Below are 27924 nucleotides of genomic sequence, written 5' to 3'. Positions count from 1 at the left end.
ATCGAAACAAATAGCCGCAGATGAGTTGCCATGAAACAAAAAGCAAATTCAAATTCAGCCAATCGTAAGACCATAGGACATAGGAGTGAAAGTAAGGCCATTTGACCCATCGAGTCCACTCCTGACTAATGCACCTAACCTACACATCTCTGAACACTATGAGCAATTTAGCATGGCCAATTCATCCTAACCAGCACATCTTTAGATTGTAGGAAGAAACCGGAGCACCCAGAGGAAACCCACACAGACACGGGGAGAATGTGCAAACTCCACACATTTGCCCATAGGAGGAATTAAACCCAGGTCCCTGGCGCTGTGAGGCAGCAGTGTTAAACAGTGAGCCACATGCCATCTTAATAGAGTAGATTAGATTAGATTAGATTACTTACAGTGTGGAAACAGGCCCTTCAGCCCAACAAGTCCACACCGCCCCCCCCCGAAGCGCAACCCACCCATATCCCTACATTTACCCCTTACCTAACACTACGGACAATTTAGCAATTCACCTGACCTGCACATCTTTGGACTGTGGGAGGAAACCGGAGCACCCGGAGGAAACCCACGCAGACACGGGGAGAACGTGCAAACTCCACACAGTCAGTCGCCTGAGGCGGGAACTGAACCCGGGTCTCTGGCGCTGTGAGGCAGCAGTGCTAACCACTGTGCCACCGTGCCGCCCACGGTAGGGGAATGAGCCTTGGTGGGTTACTCTTCGGAGGGTTGGTGTGAACTTGTTGGGCCAAATGGCCTGTTTCTACATTGTAGAAATTCTATACTTTAACACCAAGAATCTTTCTAGTTAAGAAGGTTCTGCCAGGTGGCAGTACTCTGGATGAACAGCAAAGCATTTTTTTTTAAAAAAAAACCTTTATGTTAAGATCATCAGAGGGGGAGAAATATTTGGAGTCTGCAGACAGAAAGCCACCATGTCTCACTCACACTCATCATGGATGAAAAGAGAGAAAACCCTGAAAGCATAAAAAAAATTCATACTAGAAAATAACCGAATACCTGATCAACCACTGAATCGAAGGATGACCATCACTGTACATCAGTGTCTCATTATCACAACTAACACAAACAGCAATGACAGAATTTCTACCTTGTCATGTGAAAGGTTGATCTTTGGAATTTTATTTACCCTGTCTCTATTCTTTGTATGTACTCTTTGTGTCTATATCCGTGTTAAACCATCATTGTTAATTGTGACTGAGTATGTTTGGGGTCTTTTCGAAGGGCATCATTTAAGTTGTGTAAATTAGAAATCTTTTCCCTTAGTGCTCTTATTAAGTTGAAGTGTGTCACAATGATTTTTTATTCCCTGCTATGGAAGAAACGTGATAGGCTTAACTATTAGCAGCCAGTGGGATTTGGTGATGTAACTGGCATTTTATACCTTCACAGATTTTATGAAACCTTGTTGAATAGTGGGGAATGATTGTCAGTGCTCTCTTCCCAGTTAATTTGTGACATTAATTAACCACAAATGGGGAGTCCTCCCCTTGGAACTCATCTTCATAGTAGGAATGTATTTATTCTGAAATATCCCATTAAATGTCTGCCACTGCTTCTCTCCTGACCTACCTCCTGGTTTAATATCATAGTTCACTTCAACTGGCTTTTCTTCACCGATGCTGTTTGTTCTTTTTAAAGTTGAAAATGTTAGTCTTAGATCCACCCTTCTCTGTTTCAAACTAGCTGAATAATTTGATCATATTTTGATCACTGCTACCGAGAGGTGCCTTTGGCTCAGGCTTGATTAATTAATCCTGTCGTATTACCTGGTACCAAGTCCAGTACAGCCTGCTCTCTGGTATTTCAGAAGGTATTTCTCACAGAAGCTATCGCAAAAATATGCCAGGTGCTCCTCATCGATGCTACTGTTACCAATTTGATCTTTTTCAGTTTGCATGCAGGTTAGAATCGCCTATGCTTATTGCTGTCCTTTTATCACAAGAACCCATTATTACCCTTTTATACTTTGCCAGCCATCATGGTTACTGTCAGGGGTCTGCAGATCACCTTCTTCCATTATTCCTCAATGCTATCGAAACTGGTTCTATGTCCTGATCTCCCGAACCAAGATGACTGCACCAAAACTATCCTTCTCTCTGCCCTTATGTAGATCCCTATCAACAGAAGTGTTGCTGTTTCTGTGTATGAGGCCATTTGGCCCTTTGTGTCTGCACCAGTGGAGTGTTTTGACTGAGTGTCATTCTCCTGCATAACCTGCACGTTGATTCTATTTAAATAACCAGTCAGTGCCCCCTTGAATGCCTCAATTGAACCTGCCTCCATCGCATTTCCCAGGTGCTAGTATTCTTCCCACATGCCACATAACCCTGCATGTAGACTACTACCCAATCCTTGTCATCCTGCAGCCATTTCTCTGTAATGGCTATCAGATCATATTTGTTCACATCTATGTGTGCTATCTTTGTTTTGAGTACAAAATGCATTAAGAGACAAAGTTTTGTTTTGTTATTGTTGTAGCATCTAGTCGTGATTGCTGTTCAGCTTCTTGGTTATTCTTCTCTCTCTCTCTCTCTCTCTCTCTCTTTCCTTCCTGCTATTCTCTGACCTTCATTTTCCACATTGATATTTTGTTCTCCTCCCGCGCCTTGACTTGTTACATTTACTCAAGTCTGATCCCTCACACCCCTCCCCTTATTTAGTCTGAGGCCCTCTCGGCGTTCTGCTTATGCAGTTCACGAGTCCACTGATTCCAGTATAGTTCAGGTGCAGACTGTTACAACAGTACAATCCTACTTTCCTCAATACTGGTGCCAGTGACAGATGAACTGGAACCATTTCTCCCGCAGCATTCTTTGAGCGAGGCAAAGACATCTCAAAGTTTAGATCAGAATGGTGCTGGAAAAGCACAGCAGGTCAGGCAGCATCCGAGGAACAGGAAAATCGACGTTTCAGGCATAAGCCCTTCATCAGGAATTCCTGATGAAGGGCTTTTGCCCAAAACGTCGATTTTCCTGCTCCTCGAATGCTGCCTGCCATGCTGTGCTTTTCCAGCACCACTCTGGTTTCCAGCATCTGCAGTCCTCACTTTTGCCTGTACACTTCTCAAATCTTACCCAATGCCAGGTTGCACGTGGATGATATCATAATTTAGAGATTATTATCTTTGAGAATCAGCCCCCAACTTCTCATGACACCGGGAAGACAGCATAGCCATCTGTACCCATGCTCTTTGCTGCAGAGAATGGTGTCAGTCCCCTTCACTATATTGTCCCCTACTGCCACAACATTCCTTCTCGCTTCCATCCCCTGAATTCTTATGCCATGGTCAATTAGCTCATCCACGCTGCAACCCTCATTACCATCCAGAGAAGCCAACAAAGCGTCGATCCTGGACAACTGAACAGCTGAGGCTCCTGTCTCTCACTTGCACCTTCCTATCTCTGAGCGTATGCCAAATTAGAAGACCCTGTGTTAAGGGCTGTGACTATCTCCTGGAATTAATTGGCCAGGTAACTTCACCCCTCCCTGCCGTGCTACAGCGTCTGTGGCTCCACCTCCGACTCTGCAACTCTGGGCGGAAGATCCCATAACTGCAAACGATGAGAGGAAAAACCACATTTCTGAATGTGCTGTTGACAGAAAGGCATTGTAAATGCAAACATCAAGTAATATGCCAAGTAGATGGACCCTTAAAAAGTCATGGACAGATTCAGCAAATAACTGGAGTTTAGAAAGTGATCCTATTGAAACATATTCAACCTTGTGGGGACTGCCGATGTCTCTTCTCATGGAGGAGACTGGAACTAATAAAATATCATTTATCAAGACAGAGACGAGGACAGATGTTTTCCCTCGGAGGGCCATTAGTGTTTGGAGGTCTCTTCCCCAGACAGCAGTAGAGACTGAGTCACTAACGTATTTAAGGCTGAGTTGTACAGTGTTTTGATTCATGACGAAATTGGGGATTATGACAGGAAAGTGCCGTCAAGGCCAAAAACATGATCAGAACACTGGTGAGAATTAAACAGGACATTGAGACCCTCATCAGAAAGACCCAAATAGGCCTATGGTTAACGTCTCAGGTGGGAAACAGCACCAGTGACCATACAACACTCCCGCGGTGCTGGGGAAGATTTTGTGTTCAATTTCTTTACCAGAGCTTGAACCCATGGCCTTCTGACTGAGAAATGAGAATGGCATCAGAGCCCTTGACCCCCATCCAAACTGGAGGTGACGCTTAAAACTTTTATAGCTAAGAAAATTTAGTCTAGGCATCACGGTTAATATAGATGGAAAGGGGGTTGTTACATATTTAGTTGTAGATATTTACCTCAAAGAGCCAAATGATGAGTACAGACAGTCCTATGGACTGCATGATCTGGACGTAATGGTCAAGCAGTGCCTGTCTGCAGCCTGTGGTCCAGTGGTTCAGCTCTTCAGTCAGGTAGTCATAGTTGTAATGAGCCGAGTCGTTGGTGAGTTGATGCTGGATACAAGGCCGGGGAGAGTTGTAGTTGCAGCAACTGAATGGAATTGCATCCAGTAAGTATTTCCCGTCTATGTTACTCTTCAAACGGCTGCAATGAGGAAACACTTGCGAGTTAAAAATCAAGCTCCCAGATGATGCACACAACTGAAATCAATCGATTCAGCCAAAGAGCAGAAAACATTGCATTTTATAGCACTAAGGGGATCGTACGCGTACGACAGAAATGAGAAGGAATTTCTTCTCTCAGAGAGGAGTGAATCTGTGGAATTATTTATCACAGAGGGCTGTTGAGGCTGGGTCATTAAGTATATTCAAGGCGTTACAACACGGGATAAACCCTCCTGCTTAATTTAAAATCAGCGGCACAGCAAAGGTTTGTCCCATGCAGTAATCTGTAAACATTCGAGTGGCCAAGATCTATTTAAAGTCAAAATTAACAATTTTATTTCTTAAAGTATAACAGAGAATAATTAACTCACAACTATTTACAATTCCTTACTCTAACCTGTCTGTTACCTTCCCTTCTATAATACTAGCCTGATAAAACTCATTACGATTTACAGAAAAACTCAAATTTTAAAACCAGCCAGTGATCCATTCTTCTCTTTATCTTCATCGGTAGATTGGCTCCCCAGGTCGGTGTTGAGGTTTTTCTCTGTGCAAACTCCTTCTCTAGACAGGTACCTCTCCGAGAGTTCTGACTAGCAGTCTACAGATGTTGGTCTGGTGGAAGTTCTCCTCCCAACTGTTCAATTTTCCCCGGTCTTATACCCCAAAACATCGGATTGTGTCATTGACTTTTAAGATTGTCAATATACTCAGTTCAAACATGAATGGTATTTGGTATTTTCCAGGGTATAATTTAAACTGATTGGTCTAATTCAAATCTGTTTTGTTGTTTCCAGGGAACCAGCTACCCCAGTAGCTGGAGCACATATTACATTGTGTCTTATTGACAACACTTGGTGCTATCACTGCTGGCTTTTACTCTCTTAAAGGCACAGTACGCCCACATCTTCATAATAATGGACTGAGATAAACAGGTTTTTAATCAGTAAGGGAATCGAGGATTATGGGGAAAGATGCAGGAAAATGGAGTTGATGATTATCAGATCATCCATGATGTCAGTGAATAGCAGAGCAGACTTGATGGACCAAATGGCCGCCTTCTGCTCCAACATCTTAAGGAGGTAATTTGCTTCTTTCATGCTGGCATTGACTTTGAAACAGCTATCTAACTCATCCCGTTTTCCCTCCTCCCTCATCACATCCCTTTGAGGATCCTTGACGTTTCTTCCAAATTCCTTTTGAAAGCCAGTATTAAATATTTCTTCCAGGTAGTGAATTCCAGGCTGTAACAACTCAAATCTGAGCCCTCTGGAAAGCTGCCCTGAAAGTGGTTTCTCCTATCTATTCTACTCCACCAGAATATCAAACAATAAGTTTAAAAGTCAGCGTTCTATGAGCAAGGACAGAGGGAGACACTCTGGGTCAATCTGGGCCAGAGAGTCATAAATAAAAGCTGTATACCTGAAGGGGTTCAGGGGCTGGAACTCAGACGGTGTGACACTTCCAGGGAGCGAGGCAAAAGCAATCAGGAACATCAACATTCGGGATGGTACTGATTGGTGAGCAACTTTCCTTTATTCACTTATGGGACATGGGCTGGAGCATTTACCCCTCACCCCTCACTGGGGCATGGACGCTGGAAAGCAAGCCCCTCTATTCCTGAGCTGTCACAAAAGTTAAGAATTTTGGAAAGTATGTAAAATTCCTGGACCCTGGGTTGGCACAAAACATGGACCAGGTTTTCAGGCCACACCTGAATTAGTATTTATTACAAACTAATTGAATTCTAACTCTAGGTAAACCGTTGTGGGCCACTGATATATAATTCTATTAAAATGAAAACCCACTTGTAAAGTCCTCACTCTCCATACACACACAGACCAAAGATACACGGATGTAATGGTGGAGGGGAAGACAGGAAAGGCAGTTCACTGGCCCTTGTTCAGTTTGCTGAAATGATCCATTTGTTGTTCTGAATGCTTCTTCTCAATCTTCCTTCTTCCTGTTGTGGATAATATACACTTCAGAAGTTTAAAGATTTTCCACAGATTGAAAGATGCAGCAATAGCTGTGCCTGGAATAAACTATTAAGGGACAGGGACAACCTGTTATACAGGAATTGAAAACAATTAGCAATACTTAGGAGAAGAAAGAGTCATAGCTACATGAGCAAAACGGTTTTAACAACTGCTTGATAAATGGCTGCCTTATGCCATAAAGACAAATGACTGTCCTGCAGAGGAATTTAAAGTGTTAATTGCAGGAAAGCTGTGCCTTCAAACTGATAGTCATTGCCAAATGTACCAAGGATCAAGGAAGCTCCTTCTGATATGAAGGCAAGCTGCAGACTTAATAGTTTCAGAGCCGTAGTCAATATCAAAGAATTGAAACAATCATCAATAATGTCTCACCACAAACTTGAAGGACAGAATATTGTATAAGAGTTTAACTCCAGGATTACTCAGGAGCAGAACTCCAGAGAACACTACACAAGGATTCAACCCTGGACATCCAGAGACAGGTAGAGTTGATTGCAATCATAGCTAGAATCCACCATTAATCAGGTAATGGCCAAGTTGAGTTGAGAGGCTTAGCTTGTTTACTTGAGGGGTCTTATTTTGGTTGCTATATGCAAAAAAAGTTTCATTCATTGTTTCAGTATTGATTGTCTGTGATATTTCTTAATAAGTAGCTAATGTGGAGGTAACTTATGTAGTGATTCTAACGAAGTCAGCCAGGTGGACCTCAGAGTATGAATTCCCAGATTAGGGCTATTAATCTGGTCCAGTCAGGGAGCCAGGGCTGACATAGATAAACAGGAGTGTTGGACAGTGCTTGTCACTGGCCACCCGGGTGTTTGCCTATTGTGAGTGTATGTGCAAGGACTCTCCTTGAAGGGGACTATCCCTGGACTAACTGCCCTACAGAGAGAGGAAGGAAGGAAGAAAGAAGAAGGAGGAGAAGAAGAAGAAGAAGAAGAGACCAGCACTCCCACTGCTGGTCTCTGGGACCCTGCCCAGACTTGCCTCAGCTGTTGCTGCTTGGGGCCTACCTCACTGCTGCTGCCTGGGACTTGCCTTGGGGCCCCTCTCAGGACCTTCACCACTACTGCTGTTACTAGAGGCCCACCCCCACTGCTGCTGCCTGGGACTCAATTTTGGGGCTGCCTGGGACTTGCCTTGTGGACCCTCCCCAACAGGCCTGCCCCCACCATTGAGACCAAGGGCTGCCCAGGACTTGCCAGAGGCCTGCCTCTACTACTGCTGTTGCCTGAGGCCTGCCCCCACCACCGCTGCCTGGGACTCGCCTTGGCCCCTCCCTACAACCTCCACCACTGCTGCTGCCAGAGGCCCACCTCCACCGCTGCTGCCTGGGGCCTACCAATATCCAGCAGCAGAGTATGGCGAGCCCAAAGGTCGCAGGGCCCAGCCGCACCTACGCCGGGGTAGCCGCTGCCTTAGGCTCGGCTATCCCAACCCTGGCCGCAACCGGAACCCCCTTCAGGCACTTGACCAAATGCCTGGGGGTAAAGGCCTATCCCTGCCCCAATATGACCATCGAGGCCTGCAGCAAGACCATGGCTAGTGTGGTCGGCCCACTGGCCATCGTCGCTGCGGCCCGGATGTACGGGAAGGCCGTATTTTTCCTGAAGACCGAGCAGGCGGTCCACCTGGACGTGGAGAGGGGGCTCACTGTGGGCGGGACACATTTGCCCGTCGACCCTCTGGAGGTTATGGCCTAGAGGGTCGTGATCTCCAACGTCCCGCCCTTCAGTTCGAGCGAGCTCCTTCTTCCCCACCTCACCACCCTGGGGGAAATCCGGTCAGGGGTCCAGCCGCTCCTGCTCGGTCTGAAGGACCCTGCCCTCCGACCGTATACTCCTTCCGACGCCAGGTATTTATTTGCCTGGCCCGGGAGGAGGTCACCGAGGGCACTTTCACCGTCCTCCATGAGGGAGTGGCCTACCGCGCCTTCTGGACGGCGGACAGCGTGCGGTGCCACCTGTGCCGCGAGGTGGGGCACATTAGAAAAAACAGCCCCACCCAGAAGGCTGCCCAGCCCACACCAATGGCTGAGGGTGGTGCCGCCGCACCCACTCCCCCGAAGCCAACATCTCAAGCCCCGGCACCGGAGGCTTCCGATGCTCCAACCTCTGGCAGGGAGGGGGGTGAATGTCCGGCTGGCCAAAAGGCGCAGAAGAAGACCCGACGCGTCAGGCCTGCCCACGGGGAGACCACCCTATCCCCTTCCCCGACACCTAGCCCACGACCTGCCCCACCCCGACAATGCCCCGCGGCCGTGCCAGCATCACTCCGGCGCGGGAACCCTGACCCCCAAACCCGTACCCGATCCTGACCCCACACCCACCACCCACCCCGATAGAGAAACCCCTGGGGCTTCGCCTGCCCCTGGCACTGCAACACCTCGCCCGGGGACCCTTGAGCCTGAATCCTGCCCCACCCTGGCACTAACCTGGGGGGAACCGCCGCTGCCCCACCTTCTGCAGCGACCGTGTCTCCGGGCCCCGGAGAGGGAACCGGACCCCTGCCCCACCCTCCCCTGATAAACCAGGGGTGGGGCAGGAAGTGACACGGTGACCCTCCCCACCCTGACCACACCCCCTGTCTTCCCCCAGCCATTCGTATTCCGGGAAAGGCTGGGGGGAGGGACCTCGGGCCCCATGACCACCGAGGCGGGCGGGGAGGGGAAGGCCTATAAATTCCCCCCGTCCCTCTCTGGAGGAGGCACCGGCCCTTGGAGGGGAGGGACGTTCCAGCAGCGCGCTGGCGGCGCTGTCCCTCTCCAGGGGATGAGCCAACGGTGCCACTCGACTGTCCCGCACCGTGGCCCGACCTACCCGAACCCCCAGGGGCTACAGCAGGGCCTTCTGCTGCCTCGACTCCTCCGGCCCCTGTGGAGGACTTCAGTGACCACACGGGCCACAGTGGGGGTGACGATGGAGGACCCTCTGCTGGGTCGCCGAGCGGTGGAGGGCAGGAAGGTGTTATCCTCGCTCCTCCCTCCCAGACTGTTTTTCCGGGGACCTTGGCCCTGGGGGAGGACCTTTTTCCCCGAGGAGCCAGGCGTCCCGGTGTCAGGAGAGGAGTGGGGCCCCGAGCCTCTGCCGCCCGACGAACCAAACTCGGGGCGTTCCGGGAAGGGGTGCGCCGAGGAAGGTACCGCCGGTGACCCTGGGGGTGGGGTCGCTGGGGTTTTGAGGCCTGTTGGCGGCGCCGGACCAGCCCCCATCCTCTCGGTGGGGGAGGGGTCGGTGACCAAGGGCGACCTCCCGGAGGAGGGTTCGGGATCGGTGGCGGACACCGGGGACGACGCGGACTCCGTCTGCAGTGACTTTTTTGAGTCCCGGGTGCCCCCCACCGATCTCTCCCTCATCCCCCTCGAGGAACTCCGGGAATTTGTCGAGGAAACTCGGAGTCGCCGGGATAGAGCCCAACTGGCGCTCGACCGCTGGAGCTCTTTTGAGAAAGTTTACTGGTCGACCCACACTGCTCGCCAGGCGCCTGGGCTCGATGTCAATGAGCGAAAGCGAGTCAGGAACTTCCTGGGAGCACTCCTGGTGAGGGCGAGGGACTTCAGTGCCCCTCCCTCGTCCTCCCTGTAAATATATACACGGGTTTGTTAATTGTACTGGTGGTGGTTGCACAACGCTTCCGACATGGAGACAACTATAGCCAGCCTCAACATCAACGGCAGCAGGGAGTCGCAGCGCAGATTCCAGACCCTCTCGGTCCTTCGGGACGGGAGGTATGCGGTGTGCTTCCTGCAAGAAACCCACACTACCCCGGGAGACGAAGCCACCTGGCTCCTGGAGTGGCGAGGGGGGGTCTACATGAGTCACCTCACCCGCAGATCTGGCGGGGTGGCTATCCTGTTGGCCCCGCATTTTCAGCCGGAGATCTTGGGGGTCAGGGAGCCAGTGCCAGGCCGTTTGCTTCACCTGACGGTTCGGCTGGGGGGCGCGGTGCTTCACTTGGTGAACGTCTACGCTCCCCCGGCCGGGCCGAGGCAAGCGAGCTTCTTCCAAGAAGTGTCCGCTCATCTCGCTTCCATCGACGAGGGCCAGTGCGTCGTCCTCGGGGGAGATTTTAATTGCGTCCTCGAGGGCAGGGACCACGGCGGTGCCCGCACTGACCGCGCGTCAGGGAAGAGGTTGGGGGACTTGGTCAAGTCCTTCGACCTGGTGGACGTCTGGCGGAATCTCCATCCCGACTCCATCGCCTTCACCTTCGTGAGGCCTGGGGTCGGAGTGTCCAGAATCGACCGCCTGTACGTTTCGCGGGCGTACGCCTCCTGTTTCCCGAAGGCCTCCATGCGGCAGGTGTCGTGCACGGACCACCACCTGGTGTGGGCGGAACTCCTTCCGTTCGGCGCCAGGCTCGGCTCCGCGTACTGGCACTTTAACAACCTGCTGCTGGAGGACGAGCGGTTCCGGGACTCGTTTCGTCGCTTCTGGGCCGGCTGGAGAAGGAAGCGGGGAAGCTTCCCCTCCCTGAGGCTATGGTGGGACGTGGGCAAGGCTCACGTCCGCGTCTTCTGTCAGGAGTACGCGAGGGGGTCGACGAAGAGGCGGAAATCCAGGATCGGGGAGTTGGAGAGGGAGTTGCTCGACCTGGAGTCACGCCTCGGTCAGCCCGACGCGGACCCGGCCCTGCGCGGGGTGTACGAAGAGAAGAAGGCCGCGCTCCGGGACCTGCAGCTCGTCGGGGCTCGGGGCGCGTACGTGAGGTCGCGGATCCAGCTCCTCCAGGACCTGGACCGCGGCTCCCCCTTCTTCTACTCGCTGGAAAAAAGGCGTGGCACCCGTCAGCAGCTCCTTGTGCTGCTGGCCGACGACGGGTCCCTCGTCTCGGATCCGGAGGGCGTCAGGGCCCACGTCCGAAACTATTACACAGCCCTGTTCTCCCCGGATCCGTCCAGCGAGGATGCTCGCAGAGTTCTGTGGGAGGACCTGCCGCAGCTCGGCCCGGAGGACGCCGGAAGGCTCGACGCTCCCGTCACTTTGGAGGAGCTGACCGGCGCCCTCGACCGGCTCTCGAGGGGCAAAACCCCGGGGCTGGACGGGCTGACTGTGGAGTTCTTCAGGGCGTTCTGGGACGTCCTGGGGAGCGACTACGCACAGGTCCTGGGGGAGTGTTTAAATGCCGGACAGCTGCCCCTTTCTTGGCGCAGGGCGGTCATCGTCCTGCTGCCAAAGAAGGGGGACCTTCGTTCCTTAAAGAACTGGCGTCCGGTCTCCCTCCTCGGCACGGATTACAAAATCTTCGCCAGGGTGTTGTCTTCTCGCCTGGCCTCCGTGCTGGCCCACATGATCCACCCGGACCAGTCCTACACGGTCCCGGGCCGGAGGATACACGATAACGTCCACCTGGTCCGGGACCTGATCCATTTCTGTCGACGGGCTGGTCTGCCGAGCGCCTTCCTGTCTCTCGACCAGGAGAAGGCGTTCGACAGGGTCGATCACGAGTACCTGCTCGGGACTCTGCGGGCATTCGGGTTCGGGGCGCAGTTCGTCGCCCGGATCCGACCTTTGTACGCCGCCGCAGAGTGTCTGGTTAAAGTTAACGGGTCCCTGACGGCGCCCCTTCGCTTCGGGAGAGGAGTGCGTCAAGGCTGCCCCCTGTCCGGCCAGCTGTATTCCCTGTGCGTGGAGCCTTTCCTGCGCCTCTTGCGGAGGAGGTTGTCGGGGCTGGTTCTGCGCGGCGCGGGCACGGGGGTGGTCCTCTCGGCCTACGCCGACGACGTGCTCCTCACTTTCACCGACCCGGCTGACCTGGGGAGGATGCGCGAGTGCCAGGCCGTGTACTCGGCGGCGTCTTCCGCCAGGATCAACTGGGCCAAATGTTCCGGACTACTGGTCGGCCCGTGGCGGGTGGACTCTCTGCCGGAGGAGTTACGGGGGTTCAGCTGGAGTACCACCCATCTCCTCTACCTGGGGGTCTACCTCAGCCCGGCTGAGGAATCCTGGCCGGCCAACTGGCAGGAGCTGGAGGCCAAAGTCTCGGCTCGCCTAGGCCGCTGGACAGGACTGCTCCGAGTGCTATCTTACAGGAGTCGAGTGCTGGTCATAAACCAGCTGGTGGCCGCCATGCTGTGGTACCGGCTGGTCACTTTGGTCCCTCCTCTTGGCTTTGTCGCTGGCATCCAGAGAACGTTGGTCGATTTCTTCTGGGACAAAAAGATGCACTGGGTCGCCGCGCAGGCTCTGAGTCTCCCTATTGAGGAGGGCGGTCAGTCGCTGGTGTGCGCCCGCACCCAGGTCGCGACGTTCCGCCTTCAGACCTTGCGGCGATACCTTTACGTCGAGCCTCCTCCTAGATGGTGCGCCCTGGCGACGTATTTTTTCCGCCAGGTGCGTAACCTCAACTACGACACGCAGCTCCTGTTCGTCGACCGTGACGGTTTGCAGGTCGCCCTCAAGACGCTGCCTGTCTTTTACCAGGACCTGATCACTGTCTGGAACATGGTCGAATCGCGTCGCGCCTACCCTCCGGCTGGAGTAGCGGCTGTCGTCAGGGAGCCGTTGCTCAGGAATCCGCACCTCCGTACTCGCGGGTTCGAGTGGCTGTCGGAGGAGAGGGCCGCGGCGGCGAGGGTGACCAGGGTCGGGGACGTGCTGGGTGCCGGGGGCCTGGGCTGGACGCTGCCGCAGGACATAGCAGGCAGGGCGGCGGTAGACGTCCAGTACGTGGCCACCGCCATCCGACGCCTCAAAACGGCGGTGCTCGGACCCGACGTAGTACACCAGTTGGAGGACGCTCAGGTGTGCGGTGGGATCCCGTCCGAGCTCACCCCAGCCCGGACGGAATTTCACATTGGCCCCAAGGTCCCGTACTTCCCGCGGGAGCCTGTGCCCCACAACCTGAGCCGCCTCCGAAATTTTAACTTTGTTTCGTTTCGGGAGGTGAAAAGGAGAGCCCTGTACCGACTGCTGCTGCACACCATCCACCTCTTCTCCCTCATCCACCGTCCGGACACGCCTTGGCGTGCCCATTTGCCACCGGGCGGTGGGGATCCCCAGTGGAGGGCTCTCTACGCGGGAGTCCTCCCCCTTTCTCTCGGGGATCTGGGGTGGAGGGTGCTGCACGCAGCAGTCCCCTGCAACCGCAGATTGCGGTGGTTCACGGACTCCCAGCCCAACTGCTTGTTCTGTGGCGCTGTGGAGTCCGTGGACCATGTATATATTGGGTGTGGGCGTTTGCACTCCCTTTTTGATTTCCTTAAAAACCTTCTCCTCTGTTTTTGGCTGCACTTCAGTCCCACGCTCCTGATCTTTGGGCACCCGGTACGGAGGAAGGAGGGCAGGTCTGAAGACCTCCTCGTGGGTCTGCTCCTGGGCCTGGCCAAGCTGGCCATCAACAGGTCCAGGCAGCGGGCCGTGGAGGGGGTCGTTAGGGCCGACTGCCTGCCCCTCTTCCGCGGTTATGTTAGAGCCCGGGTGTCCTTGGAGAAGGAGCACGCGGTGTCCACCAACACCCTGGAGTTGTTCAGGGAGAGGTGGGCGCCGCAGGGAGTGGAGTGCATCATTTCTCCCTCCAACTCTATTTTGATTTAGTCCCTACCCTCCCCTTCACTGTTTTGATCACACAGCACTGCCCTTTGATGTGAAGGGCAGTGTTTGTCACTGGCCACCCGGGTGTTTTCCTATATTCCTGGTGGTGGAAATTGAATAAAGATTGGTGCACTTTGTGTCTTTCACTGTGTCTCACACCTGCACACACACACCATGGGTGCTGGGGAAAAAATAAGCACTACCGCACTTAGGTGGTAGTGTGGGGGTTAAAGGGGAAAAAAAAAAAAAAAAAAAAAAAAAAGAAAAAAGAAAAAAAAAAACAAAAAAAAAAAAATAAAAAAAATAAAAAAAAAAATAAATTCCCCCCGTCCCTCTCTGGAGGAGGCACCGGCCCTTGGAGGGGAGGGACGTTCCAGCAGCGCGCTGGCGGCGCTGTCCCTCTCCAGGGGATGAGCCAACGGTGCCACTCGACTGTCCCGCACCGTGGCCCGACCTACCCGAACCCCCAGGGGCTACAGCAGGGCCTTCTGCTGCCTCGACTCCTCCGGCCCCTGTGGAGGACTTCAGTGACCACACGGGCCACAGTGGGGGTGACGATGGAGGACCCTCTGCTGGGTCGCCGAGCGGTGGAGGGCAGGAAGGTGTTATCCTCGCTCCTCCCTCCCAGACTGTTTTTCCGGGGACCTTGGCCCTGGGGGAGGACCTTTTTCCCCGAGGAGCCAGGCGTCCCGGTGTCAGGAGAGGAGTGGGGCCCCGAGCCTCTGCCGCCCGACGAACCAAACTCGGGGCGTTCCGGGAAGGGGTGCGCCGAGGAAGGTACCGCCGGTGACCCTGGGGGTGGGGTCGCTGGGGTTTTGAGGCCTGTTGGCGGCGCCGGACCAGCCCCCATCCTCTCGGTGGGGGAGGGGTCGGTGACCAAGGGCGACCTCCCAGAGGAGGGTTCGGGATCGGTGGCAGACACTGGGGACGACGTGGAATCTGTCTGCAGTGACCTTATCGAGTCCCAGGTGCCCCCCACCGATCTCCCCCTCATCCCCCTCGAGGAACTCTGGGAATTTGTTGAGGAAACTCAGAGTCACCAGGATAGAGCCCAACTGGCGCTCGACCGCTGGAGCGCCTTTGAAAGAGTTTACTGGTCGACCCACACTGCTCGCCAGGCGCCTGGGCTCGACGTGAATGAGCGAAAGCGAGTCAGGAACTTCCTGGGGGCACTCCTGGTGAGGGCGAGGGACTTCTGTGCCTCTCCCTCTTCCTCCCAGTAAATGTGTATATAGGTTTTTAACTGTAATGGTGGTGGTTGCACAACGCTTCCGACATGGAGACAACTATAGCCAGCCTCAACATCAACGGCAGCAGGGAGTCGCAGCGAAGATTCCAGACCCTCTCGGTCCTCTGGGACGGGAGGTACGTGGTGTGCTTCCTGCAAGAAACCCACACTACCCCGGGAGAAGAAGCCACCTGGCTCCTGGAGTGGCGTGGGGGGGGTCTACATGAGTCACCTCACCCGCAGATCTGGCGGGGTGGCTATCCTGTTGGCCCCGCATTTTCAGCCGGAGATTTTGGGAGTCAGGGAGCCAGTGCCAGGCCGTTTGCTTCACCTGACGGTTCGGCTGGGGGGCACGGTGCTTCACTCCCCTGGCTAGGCCGAGGCAAGCAAGCTACTTCGGAGAAGTGTCCGCTCATCTCGCTTCCATCGACGAGAACCAGTGCGTCGTCCTCGGGGGAGATTTTAATTGCATCCTCGAGGGCAGGGACCACGGCGGTGCCCGCACCGGTTGGGCGTCGGGGAGGAGGTTGGGGGACTTGGTCAAGTTCTTCGACCTGGTGGACGTCTGGCGGAATCTCCATCCCGACTCCATCGCCTTCACTTTCGTGAGACCTGGGGCCGGAGCGTCCAGAATCGACCGTCTGTATGTTTCGCGGGCGTATGCCTCCTGTTTTCCGACAGCCTCCACACGGCAGGTGTCGTGCACAGACCATCATCTGGTGTGGGCGGAACTCCTTCCGTTCGGCGCCAGGCTCGGCTCCGCGTACTGGCACTTTAATAACCTGCTGCTGGAGGACGAGCGGTTCCGGGACTTGTTTCGTCGTTCCTGGGCCGCTGGAGAAGGAAGCGGGGAAGCTTCCCCTCCCTGAGGTTATGGTAGGACGTGGGCAAGGCTCACGTCCGCGTCTTCTGTCAGGAGTACGCGAGGGGGTCGACGAAGAGGCGGAAATCCAGGATCGGGGAGTTGGAGAGGGAGATGCTCGACCTGGAGTCACGCCTCGGTCAGCCCGACGCGGACCCGGCCCTGCCGGGGCGTACAAAGAGAAGAAGGCCGCGCTTCGGGACCTGCAGCTCGTCGGGGCTCGGGGCGCGTACGTGAGGTCGCGGATCCAGCTCCTCCAGGACCTGGACCGCGGCTCCCCCTTCTTCTACTCACTGGAAAAAGGCGTGGCACCCGTCAGCAACTCCTTGTGCTGCTGGCCGACGACGGGTCCCTCGTCTCGGATCCGGAGGGCATCAGGACCCACGTCCGAAACTATTACACGGCTCTGTTCTCTCCGGATACATCCAGCGAGGATGCTCGCAGAGTTCTGTGGGAGGACCTGCTGCAGCTCAGCCTGGAGGATGCTGGAAAGTTCGACGCTCCCGTCACTTTAGAGGAGCTGACCGGCGCTCTCGAGAGGCAAAACCCTGGGGCTGGACGGGCTGACTGTGGAGTTCTTCAGGGCGTTCTAGGACGTCCTGGGGAGCGACTACGCACAGGTCCTGGGGAGTGTCTAAATGCTGGAGAGCATTGTCCTGCTGCCAAAGAAAGGGGACCTTTGTTCCTTGAGGAACTGGCGTCCGGACTTCCTCCTCAGCACAGATTACAAAATCTTCCCCAGGGTGTTGTCTTCTCGCCTGGCTTCCGTGCTGGCCCACATGATTCACCCGGATCAGTCCTACACGGTCTCGGGCCGGAGGATACACGATAACGTCCACCTGGTCCGGGACCTGATCCATTTCTGTCGACGGGCTGGTCTGCCACGCGCCTTCCTGTCTCTCGACCAGGAGAAGGTGTTCGACAGGGTTGATCACGAGTACCTGCTCGGGACTCTGCGGGCATTCGGGTTCGGGACGCGGTTCGTCGCCCGGATCAGACTTTTGTACGCCGCCGCAGAGTGTCTGGTTAAAGTTAACGCGTCCCTGACGGTGCCCCTTCGCTTCGGGAGAGGAGTGCGTCAAGGCTGCCCCTGTCCGGCCAGCTGTATTCCCGGTGCGTGGAGCCTTTCCTGCGCCTCTTGCGGAGGAGGTTGTCGGGGCTGGTTCTGCGCGGCGCGGGCACGGGGGTGGTCCTCTTGGCCTTCGTCGACGACGTGCTCCTCACTTTCACCGACGCGCATCCTCCCCAGGTCAGCCGGGAGTGCCAGGCCGTGTACTCGGCGGCGTCTTCCGCCAGGATCAACTGGGCCAAACGTTCCGGACTACTGGTCGGTCCGTGGCGGGTGGACTCTGCTGGAGGAGTTACGGGGGTTCAGCTGGAGTACCACCCATCTCCTCTACCTGGGGGTCTACCTCAGCCCGGCTGAGGAATCCTGGCTGGCCAACTGGCCAGAGCTGGAGGCCAAGTCTGGGCTCGCCTAGGCCGCTGGACAGGACTGCTCCGAGTGCTATCTTACAGGAGTCGAGTGCTGGTCATAAGCCAGCTGGTGGCCGCCATGCTGTGGTACTGGCTGGTCACTTTGGTCCCTCCTCCTGGCTTTGTCGCTGACATCCAGAGAACGTTGGTCGATTTCTTCTGGGACAAAAAGATGCACTGGGTCGCGGCGCAGGTTCTGAGTCTCCCTATTGAGGAGGGCGGTCAGTCGCTGGTGTGCGTCCGCACCCAGGTCGCGACGTTCCGCCTTCAGACCTTGCGGCGATACCTTTACGTCGAGCCTCCTTCTCGGTGGTGCGCCCTGGCGACCGTATTTTTTCCGCCAGGTGCATAACCTCAACTACGACATGCAGCTCCTGTTCGTCAACCGTGACGGTTTGGAGGTCGCCCTCCAGACGCTGCCTGTCTTTTACCAGGACCTGATCACTGTCTGGAACATGGTCGAATCACGTCGTGCCTACCCCCCCGGCTGGAGTCGCGGCTGTCGTCAGGGAGCCGTTGCTCAGGAATCCGCACCTCCGTACTCGCGGGTTCGAGTGGCTGTCAGAGGGGAGGGCCGTGGCGACGAGGGTGACCAGGATCGGGGACGTGCTGGGTGCTGGGGGCCTGGGCTGGACGCTGCCGCAGGACATAGCGAGCAGGGCAGCGGTAGACGTCCGGTACGTGGCCACCGCCATCCGACGCCTTAAAACAGCGGTGCTCGGACCCGACGTAGTGCACCAGTTGGAGGACGCTCAGGTGTGCGGTGGGATCCCGTCCGCGCTCACCCTCGCCCGGATGGAATTTCACATTGGCCCCAAGGTCCCGTACTTCCCGCGGGAGCCTGTGCCCCACAACCTGAGCCGCCTCCGGAATTTTAATTTTGTTTTGTTTCAGGATGTAAAAAGAAGAGCCCTGTATAGACTGCTGCTGCACACCATCCACCTCTTCTCCCTCATCCACCGTCCGGACATGCCTTGGCGTGCCCATTTGCCACCGGGCGGTGGGGATCCCCAGTGGAGGGCTCTCTACGCGGGAGTCCTCCCCCTTTCTCTCGGGGATCTGGGGTGGAGGGTGCTGCACGCAGCAGTCCCCTGCAACCGCAGATTGCAGTGGTTCACGGACTCCCGGCCCAACTGCTTGTTCTGTGGAGTCCGTGGCCCACGTGTATATTGGGTGTGGGCGTTTGCACTCTTTTTTTTTTGATTTTCTCAAAAACCTCCTCCTCTGTTTTTGGTTGCACTTCAGTCCCACGCTCCTGATCTTCGGGCACCCGGTACAGAGGAGGGAGGGCAGGTCTGAAGACTACCTCGTGGGTCTGCTCCTGGGCCTGGCCAAACTGGCTACAAACAGGTCCAGGCAGCGGGCCATGGAGGGGGTGGTTAGGGCCGACTGCCTGCCCCTCTTCCGTGGTTACGTTAGGGCCCGGGTGTCCTTGGAGAAGGAGCACGCGGTGTCCACCAACACCCTGGAGTTGTTCAGGGAGAGGTGGGTGCCGCAGGGAGTGGAGTGCATCATTTCTCCCTCCAACTCTATTTTGATTTAGTCCCTACCCTCCCCTTCACTGTTTTGATCACACAGCACTGCCCTTTGATGTGAAGGACACTGCTTGTCACTGGCTACTTGGGTGTTTTCCTATCTTCCTGGTGGTGGAAATTAAATAAAGATTCGTGCACCTTTGTATATTTAAAAAAAAAGAGAAGAAAAAAACAGGAGTGTTCCTGGGCCTCGTCAAACTGGCCATAAACAGGTCAAGGCAGCGGGCCGTGGAGGGTGTTGTTATGGCCGACTGCCTGCCCCTCTTCCGCAATTGTGTCCATGTCTGGGTGTCCCTGGAGAAGGAGCACCCGTTGTCTACCGACACCCTGGAGTTGTTCAGGGGGAGGTGGGTGCCGCAGGGAGTGGAGTGCATTATTTCCCCCTCCAACTCTATTTTGATTTAGTCCCTACCCTCCCCTTCACTGTTTGATCACACAACATTGCCCTTTGATGTGAAGGGCACTGCTTTGTCATTGGCCACTCGGGTGTTTCCTTTCTTCCTGGTGGTGGAAACTGAATAAAGATTCGTGCACCTTGTGTCCTTCACTGTGTCTCACACCTGCACTCACCTGACATGGGCGCTGGGGAAAAATAAGCAGTACCGCTGTTAGGCAGTGGACTGGGGGAAAATAACAAAAAAAATGAGGAAAAAAGCAGGAGTGTCAGGGGTTCTGGTCACTCTGAGAGCTGGTACTGACGGAGCTGGATCAGTGGTGAAGGACTCTCCATTTGTGTCAGGGACCGGACTGACTCTGAGCTGGCTGCCCACATCCAGTGAGTTACTGACGCTGTTGGTTTCTGTTTATTTTTGGGGGAGGAAACCTGATTGCTGAACTGGCTGGTTTACACAGTCAGTTTGGTAAAAACAATGACTGCAGAAGCTGGAAACCAGATTCTGGACCAGTGGTGCTGGAAGAGCACAGCAATTCAGGCAGCATCTGAAGACAGGCAAAATCGACGTTTCGGGCAAAAGCCCTTCATTCCTGATAATTCCTGATGAAGGGCTTTTGCCCGAAACGTCGATTTTGCCTGTCTTCGGATGCTGCCTGAATTGCTGTGCTCTTCCAGCACCACTGATCCAGAATACACAGTCAGTTTGTTAACTGGTATTCCTTTTTTTTTAATCGAGGATTGATTCTGGAACTGGCTGATTTAAGAAATCAGTGTGTTACAGGTGTAGCTCAGTTCTCATTAGGAAACTGTTGTTTCACTGGCTGGTTACAGCCTTTGTGTTACTCTTTCTCTCCTTTACTTTGAGAAAAGGACGATGATGATTTTACAGCAGGACTTAGCCCTTGCACTCTGGTTTACTTTTTTTGAATGTGCTTTCACTTTTTTTTGGCGTTCGGACTGGGCCTCTGAGAAAACACACCTTTCCAGACAAGCTGTCCCTGTTATGGGTAGGCCTGGCTCTTTGTGGGTGACTAGGCCTCTGTAAAAACTGAACACCTGGGTGTGCGCGGGGGAGGTGAGTAATTGCTGCATCCTGGAGTGGACTCTGCCTTTGGGAATGGGCCAAATCCCTGTGAGTTAACGGCACCTTTACGATGTACTGTGTACTGATGTGAGTGGGCCTGGTCCTCTGGATGGACCAGGCCTCTGTGAAGACTGAACACCTGCGTGTGTGGCGTGGACTCTGCCTTGGTACTGGAAACTGTGTTGTGAGGATTTTGTGAATTCAGTTGCTGTATGTGCGTTTTGTATTTAATTGTGTTTGAGTGTGGGCCAAGGTGGGAGAGTCAGTACATGGGGAAACCGGGAGCTGAAGGGTTGATAACCGGCCTGAAGGAACGCAGGGACTGTTAGTACGCTGGGTGGCTGGGGTCTAGGCAGCCGACAGCGTGTCCACAGGAAAACTGGTCAGGAGAGGGGCAGCCAGTATGTGAGCTGGCTGAGGGCCGGAGGGTTGATGACCGGCCTGGAGGAAAGCAGGCCCGGAGGAGCAGGGTGGGCAAGGTCAGGAAACGCATAGTGTCCTTGCAGGAAAGCTGGTATAGGGCAGGCCGGTCGGTATAGGGCAGGCCGGTCAGTATGTGGGGAGGCTGAGCCAGGCAGCTGACCGGGGGTGGACCGGTCAGCCGATATCTGGTCCATAGGAACGCTGGCCAGGGGAAATGGTCAGTCAGTACGTGGGGCGGCCAGGTGCTAGAAGGCTAACAGCGTGTTTGTAGGAAAGCAGGTTGGGGAGGTGGTTTGGTTAGTATGTGAGGTGACTGGGAGCCAGTTGCTGGAGGAAAGTGGGCTGGGAGGGTTAGTCAGTATGCAGACCAGCCGGAGACTGGAAAGCCAACAACCAGCTCGTAGGAAAGTGGACCGGGGTAGATCGGTCAGTATGCGGGGCGACTGGGAGCTGGGTGGTCGATGACCGGCCTGGAGGAAAGCAGGCCTGGGGAGAGTTGGTCAGAACGCAGGGCGGCCTAAGACTGGAAGGCTGGCTGTCCTGCAGGAAGGCTCGCCAAGGACAGTCTGATCAGTATGTGGTGCAGACGAGGTGTCAGGTGTCTTGTTTTTTACAGCTGTATTGGGTCTGTGTTCGATGCACTGTTTCTCATTTGGTTGCACTGCCTTGTTTGTGTTTGTTGCCGTTATCTTTTTACTGAAATTGGGATTTGAGGTTTGTCCTCATTTCCCTGAGAACTGGTTGAACGGTAGGGTTTGGGGTTTGGCTTTGCTGCCCCTTCCCCTGTACGTGGTGGGGATTTTTTTGTGAACTGCTGTTTTCTGTTTTTTGTCAGCTGTATTTTATACTGTTCAATAAAATAAAAATAAACAGGAGTGTTAGGGGTTCTGCTCACTCTCCGAGCTGGATCAGTGTCAAGGACTCTCCACGTGTCAATAAAAGCTAACTTGGTGACTCTGTAGAGTCATTTCAACTTGTTGTATTTTACTCAACACAAGGAACTTTCACTTGTTTGCTCAGGGTGACTGATTCACACTTATAAAAGTTTCTGATTTATTAATTTTTTAAAAATCACAGCTTACAGCAACTGATGAGGTGAAATGAACTGGCTGTCTGCAGGTTTGGGCTGCTTTTTTTTAACTGCAGAGCGAAAACAATACCTCTCCTTCCACAGGTATGTTGGTTTCTGCCCCAAACATTCATATCCTCCAACCTGTTCAGCTATTCCTTCATTCCTGGGAGACCACCCACAGCAGCAGTTCAAGAAGGCAGCTCACCGACACCTTCTCAAGGGGCAACTAGGGACAGCCGGGTAAATGTTAGCCAGCCAGGAATGCCCACTTCCCATAAATAAATAAAATAATGCCAACATGGGAAGTAGTTGTAGTGTAAGCAGTTTGTAGTATTTTAGAACTGGCTTCATTCTAGAGGCTACCCAAGAAATAGAGGAGGAAATTCACAGAGAATTTACTGAGTACCATAAGCTACAGAATAATTATAGTGGGAGAACTTTATTATTCTAACATAGGCATGGGTAGAAGCGACGTAAAGGGCAGAGTGGGTCATGAATTCCTGAATGTGTTCGGGAGAATTTTCTGAATCAATATGTTTCTGACACAATGAGAACTTATTTATGAATCTGATTCTGGAGAATGAAGTGGATCAGGAGTCAGTAAAGGACATTTAGCAAACAGTTATACATGAATGTTCTGGGCAAAGGAACTGAGGACATGTTTGCTAACTTTCCAGATGTCATAAGATGAAGGTACAGGTGATGTTGGAGAGCCAGGGAAGACTGCAGAAGGACTTGGACAGGCTAGGAGAGTGGGCAACAAAGTGGCAGATGGAATACAATGTGGCAAACTGTGACGATATGCACTTTGGGAGGAAGAATAGAGGTATCGGCTATTTTCTGAATGGGGAAAGGCTTCATAAATCTGAAGCACAAATGGGACTTAGGAGTACAACTTCAGTTTGCAATCTGGAAGGCAAATTCAATATTAGTATTCATTTTGTGAAGGCCAGAATACAAGAGCAGAGACGTACTGCTGAGGCTGTATAAGTCTTTGGTCAGATCGCATTCGGAATATTGTGAGGACTTTTGGGGTCCGTATCTAAGGAAGGGTGTGCTGGCCTTGGAGGGTGTCCAGAGAAGGTTTACAAGAATGAGCCCGGGGATGAAAGACTTGTCATATGAGGAGCGGTTAAAGACCCTGGGCCTGTACTTGATGGATGAAGGGGGCATCTAATTGAAACCTACTGAATATTGAGAGGCGTGTATACAGTGGACATGGAGGAAGTGCTTCCAATAGTAAGAGAGAGTATGACCCGTGGGTGCAGCTTCAGAGTGAGGGGATGACTCTTTAGAACTGAGATGAGGAGGAATTTCTTCAGCCTGAGGGTGGAACTTATTGTCACAGAGAGGCCCAGTCATTGGCTGTATTTAAGACAGCGATAGATAAGTTCTTCATTAGTAATGGGATCAAGGGTTACGGGGAGAGGGTGGGAGGATGGGATTGAGAAACATATCAGCCACAATCGAATGATGGAACAGACTCAATGGGCCAAATGGCCTAATTCTGCTCCTATATCTTATGGTCTTACGACAATTCCTGGGTGGGGTGTGACTTGGGGGTGTTGCTAGCGGTATGTGTGTGTGCTAGGTTCTCCACCCTTAAAGGGACAGAAACACCAATACCGGGGAATGACTTGTAGATGGTACGGCTGAGGTGATGGTGCCCCAGCCGGCTGGGGCCGTTGCTTCTGCGCATTCCTGGAAAATGATCCTCTTCCATGCTTCCCTTCTGAATCCTGTTCCTGCAGGTAACAATCCCAGATAACATGAAATAGGGACTCCCCAGGAGCTCAGGGATTCCTAAACACACAAGATTAGTTTGGCCAGTTGTAAGACCTGGGTGTGCAGCAGGAACAGGCCACAACTGGGAATGGTGTTTCCAGCATTGGAGAGCTCGACATGTAAGGATTCTGAAAGACCAGGTTTGGGCCCTAAGTTTTAAATAGTGACCCACTAGCTTCAGACCACCCAGAAGAAGAAACATTCTGTCCACGTCTACTTTGTTGGGACCATCGAGGACTTCAATCAAATCGCCCCTCACTTTGCTGAACTCCAGTGGAAATGAGCTGAGCATATCAAACCTTTCCTGATGAAACAACCAATTAATTCCAGGTATCGCTCTAATAAAGTTCCTCTGAACCACCTCCAATGTATTTACATCCTTCCTTAAATCAGGAGACCAAAATTGCACATGACATTCGAGATGTGATCTCACCAAGATCCTGTACACCTTCACTTTTATGTCCAACTCTCCTTATAATAAAGGACAGCATCCCATTACCTTTCCTGATTACGTGCTGTATCTGCAAACTGGCTTTTTGTCACTCATGCACCACAACACCTAAATCCCTCTGCACCTCAGTCTACTCCTGTTCAATTTTGTCCCTGTTATTTTCTTTCTCCTTCAGCTGTTGCCACATCTGGAGGTTACTATTGAACCTGTATCCACCACCATACCAGGTTTTTGCATCCCTGATGAAGGGCTTATGCCCGAACTGTCAACTCTCCTGCTCCTCGGATGCTGCCTGACCCGCTGTGTTTTTCCAGCACCACACTCTCGACTCTGATCTCCAGCATTTGCAGTCCTCACTTCCATCTTCCAGATCATAACACTGCCTGACAAGGCCTTAACCTCATGCCTAGACTCGTTATTCACCTGTCACCTGTGTCTTTTAGTTATCAAGCTGTCAGCTACTAGACATACTTTCAACTCCCCCTCCCACTCTGCTGAGGACATGCAAGTCCTGGGCCTCCTCCACCCCTGCTCCCTCACCACCCGACGCCTGGAGGAAGAACGCCTCATCTTCTGCCTTGGGACCCTCCAACCCCAGGGCATCAATGTGGATTTCACCAGTTTCCTCATTTCCTCTTTCCCTACCTCACCTCAGTTCCAACCTTCCAGCTCAGCACCATCCCTATGACCTGTCCTACCTGCCTACCTTCCTTTCTCCCTATCCACTCCACCCTCCTCTCTGACCTATCACCTCCATCCCACCTCCATTCTCCCACTGTACTCTTTGCTACCTTCCCCCACCCTCCCCTCTGACCTATCACCTCCATCCCCACCCCCATTCTCCCACTGTACTCTTTGCTACCTTCCCCCACCCTCTTCTCTGACCTATCACCTCCACCCCCACCCCCATTCACCTATTGTACCCTATGCTACATTCTCCCACTCCCACCCCCACCCCCCTCTCAAAAATGACCCAGATAGATTCCAGGATTGGGGCCTTACATTTACAGGAGGAATTGGGATTATTCCCTCAGAGCAGAATTGGCTATGAAGAGATTTGATAAAGGAGTGAAAACCATGAAAGGGTCTCAGTTAGAATAAATATGTGAGAAAGTATATTCTAGATTAGAGTGGTGCTGGAAAAGCACAGCAGGTCGGGCAGCATCCGAGGAGCAGGAAAATCGACGTTTTGGGCAAAAGCCCTTCATCAGGAAATCTTAAAGGATAGCTGATGAAGGGCTTATGCCCAAAACGTCAATTCTCCTGCTGCTTGGATGCTGCCTGACCTGCTGTGCTTTTCCAGCACCACACGCTCGACTTTGATCTCCAGCACCTGCAGTCCCCACTTTCTCCAGGGCAAGGATGTGGCCAGATGATAACATCATTGGACCAGTAATCCAGAAGCCCAGGTCAAATGGGTTTGAATCCAAATTATAGTCGCTGGTGGAATTTAATTTTCATTTGATTAAACCTATAAAACTAGCCTCAGGAATGGTGACCATTGCTGTAAAATATCCAGTTCACTAATGTCCTTACTCTGATGTGGCCTCCATGTGACTCCAGACCCACAACAATATGGCTGACTCTTAGCATCCCTCTGAATAACGCCAATTGAGTGCCTCAGTTTAATTATATCGACGGCGCTATCCCTTGAAGGAATAAAGACGTTGCGGTGAAGGAAAGGAAACTGAAAGGCTTAATATGAACGATCAAAATACAAATTGAAACTAATATTAGGAAAATGAAAGAAGTTAAGAAATAAGTCCTCACATTTGTCAGAGTTTTTAGATTAGATTCCCTGCAGAGTGGAAACAGGCCCTTCAGTCCAACAAGTCCACACTGACCTTCTGAAGAGTAACCCAACCAGACCCATTTCCATGTGACTAATACACCTAACCCTATGGGCAATTTGTCATGGCCAATTCACCTGACCTGTGGGAGGAAACCAGAGCACCCAGAGGAAACCCATGCAGACACACGGAGAATGTGCAAACTCCAAACAGACAGTCGCCTGAGGCTAGATTCAAACACAGGTCCCTGGCGCTGTGAGGCAGCAGTGCTAACCACTGAGCCACCATGCCGCTCCATTAAAGTGCATTGTTTGAGTTTCCAAACATTTGCTGCCCATTTCCCTGTCTACTTACTTCTGAACATCTTTGGAGTTCAAGTTCAAGTAACGTGTGCTGATCCACTGGATCTCAAACCAGTCCCTGAATCCATTGTTCCCACAGCAGTGAAACTTGAACTGCAGTTCATCCATAGTCTTCTTCATGAAGCAGAGCCCGGGGGTGTCAGTGTCCTTGTAAAAACTTATAGCTCGCTTGAGGCCCAGGTGGAGAGATTCTTCCAGGGAGCTCTTCATGGTATAGCACACCAATGCCCCAGCAAGGATGCAGAAGGTAAAGAAGAAAGTGCAGATGACATAAGGAAGCATGGCCAACCTCCAGCGAGTGAACCGCTGGCTGTCCGAACAATCATGGCAGATCTTGCTCCCCAGGAAGTTGATGCCACAGGCAATGGCTCCCACGGCCAGCAACATGTGTGGGATCGAATCTGCCCCTCGGCTGACCATTACCTCCCTGTGTTTCCCGATCTCCATTTTCAGGAAAGCTCCCAAGATGATCAGAACCAGGCCCATCACGACTGACACCCAGTTTAAGATCCACAGCACCTGGGCTAGTTTGTTCCTTCTGCTCTTTGTTAACGACACTCTTAGAACTGCCATGGCTGAGCCAGAGGAGGGCTGTCCGACTCTGCTTGGGTGTGAAGAGATGATGGGCAGGTCAGGTGGCAGGGGCTCTGTCCTCGCAAGGTGAGCTCACCAGTAAGTGGGTGCTTCCCTGGCAAAGATAAATTCATTACTCACACCGTTTACAATCCTTCATCAATTGTTTCTGTGAAAGTCATGCGTAAGTGAGCATTCTCAACATTTCAAGATGTCCTTTTAATTTTTCATCAATAACTTTGAACCACAAAACATATTCTTTGCAATAAAAGCAGAAGGAACGGCAAGAGGCAGCGGTGATGATCTTCCAGACAATTAACAGTCTGTAATGGGAACGTAAGAACATGAATAGGCCATTCAGTCCACTGAACGTGCCTCTCTATTCAATCGAATCCTGGCTGATTGAACACATTCAATAACCTTCATTTACCCCATCCCCTATACCATTGGGAAGCAGTAACTGATTGATCTCTACATTTTGCTCAAGGACTGATCTTCCACAGCCCTCAGTGGTAAAGCATTCCAGAGGTACACCACCCTCTAAGTCAAAGAAATCTCCTCATCTCAGACCCATCTCAGACCCCATGTCCCTTATTTTCAAATTGTGCCCTCTGGTTCCAGTCTCCCCAGCCAGGAGAAACATTTTACCTGCATCGACCCAGTCTGTCCCTTTCAGTATTTTGCAAGTTTCAATGTGATCATAAAACATAGAACATTCCAGCGCAGTACATGCCCTTCGGCCCTCAGTGTTGCGCCGACCTGTGGAACCAATCTGAAGCCTATC

General features: G+C 52.9%; 1 protein-coding gene across 2 annotated transcripts in view; it reads right to left on the bottom strand.

The window, feature by feature from the left end:
• Positions 1–27350, bottom strand: part of LOC122554001 (photoreceptor outer segment membrane glycoprotein 2-like) — a 31526-nt gene extending 4176 nt beyond the window's left edge. For both annotated transcript variants that reach the window (XM_087989493.1, XM_043698489.2), the window contains exons 1-2: positions 26560–27350; positions 4307–4553 (exon numbers count right to left, since the gene is read on the bottom strand). In XM_087989493.1, coding sequence (XP_087845619.1) covers positions 4307–4553; positions 26560–27140 — 828 coding nt within the window. In that variant the 5' untranslated portion in view covers positions 27141–27350. The remainder of the gene's footprint in view (positions 1–4306; positions 4554–26559) is intronic.
• Positions 27351–27924: the final 574 nt, after the last annotated feature.

This window comes from Chiloscyllium plagiosum, unplaced genomic scaffold (genome assembly GCF_037043375.1).
Source record: "Chiloscyllium plagiosum isolate Xiang-an unplaced genomic scaffold, Cpla_swu_hap1 HiC_scaffold_8, whole genome shotgun sequence".
Taxonomy (NCBI): domain Eukaryota; kingdom Metazoa; phylum Chordata; class Chondrichthyes; order Orectolobiformes; family Hemiscylliidae; genus Chiloscyllium; species Chiloscyllium plagiosum.
This window is presented reverse-complemented; position numbering and strand designations above follow the sequence as displayed.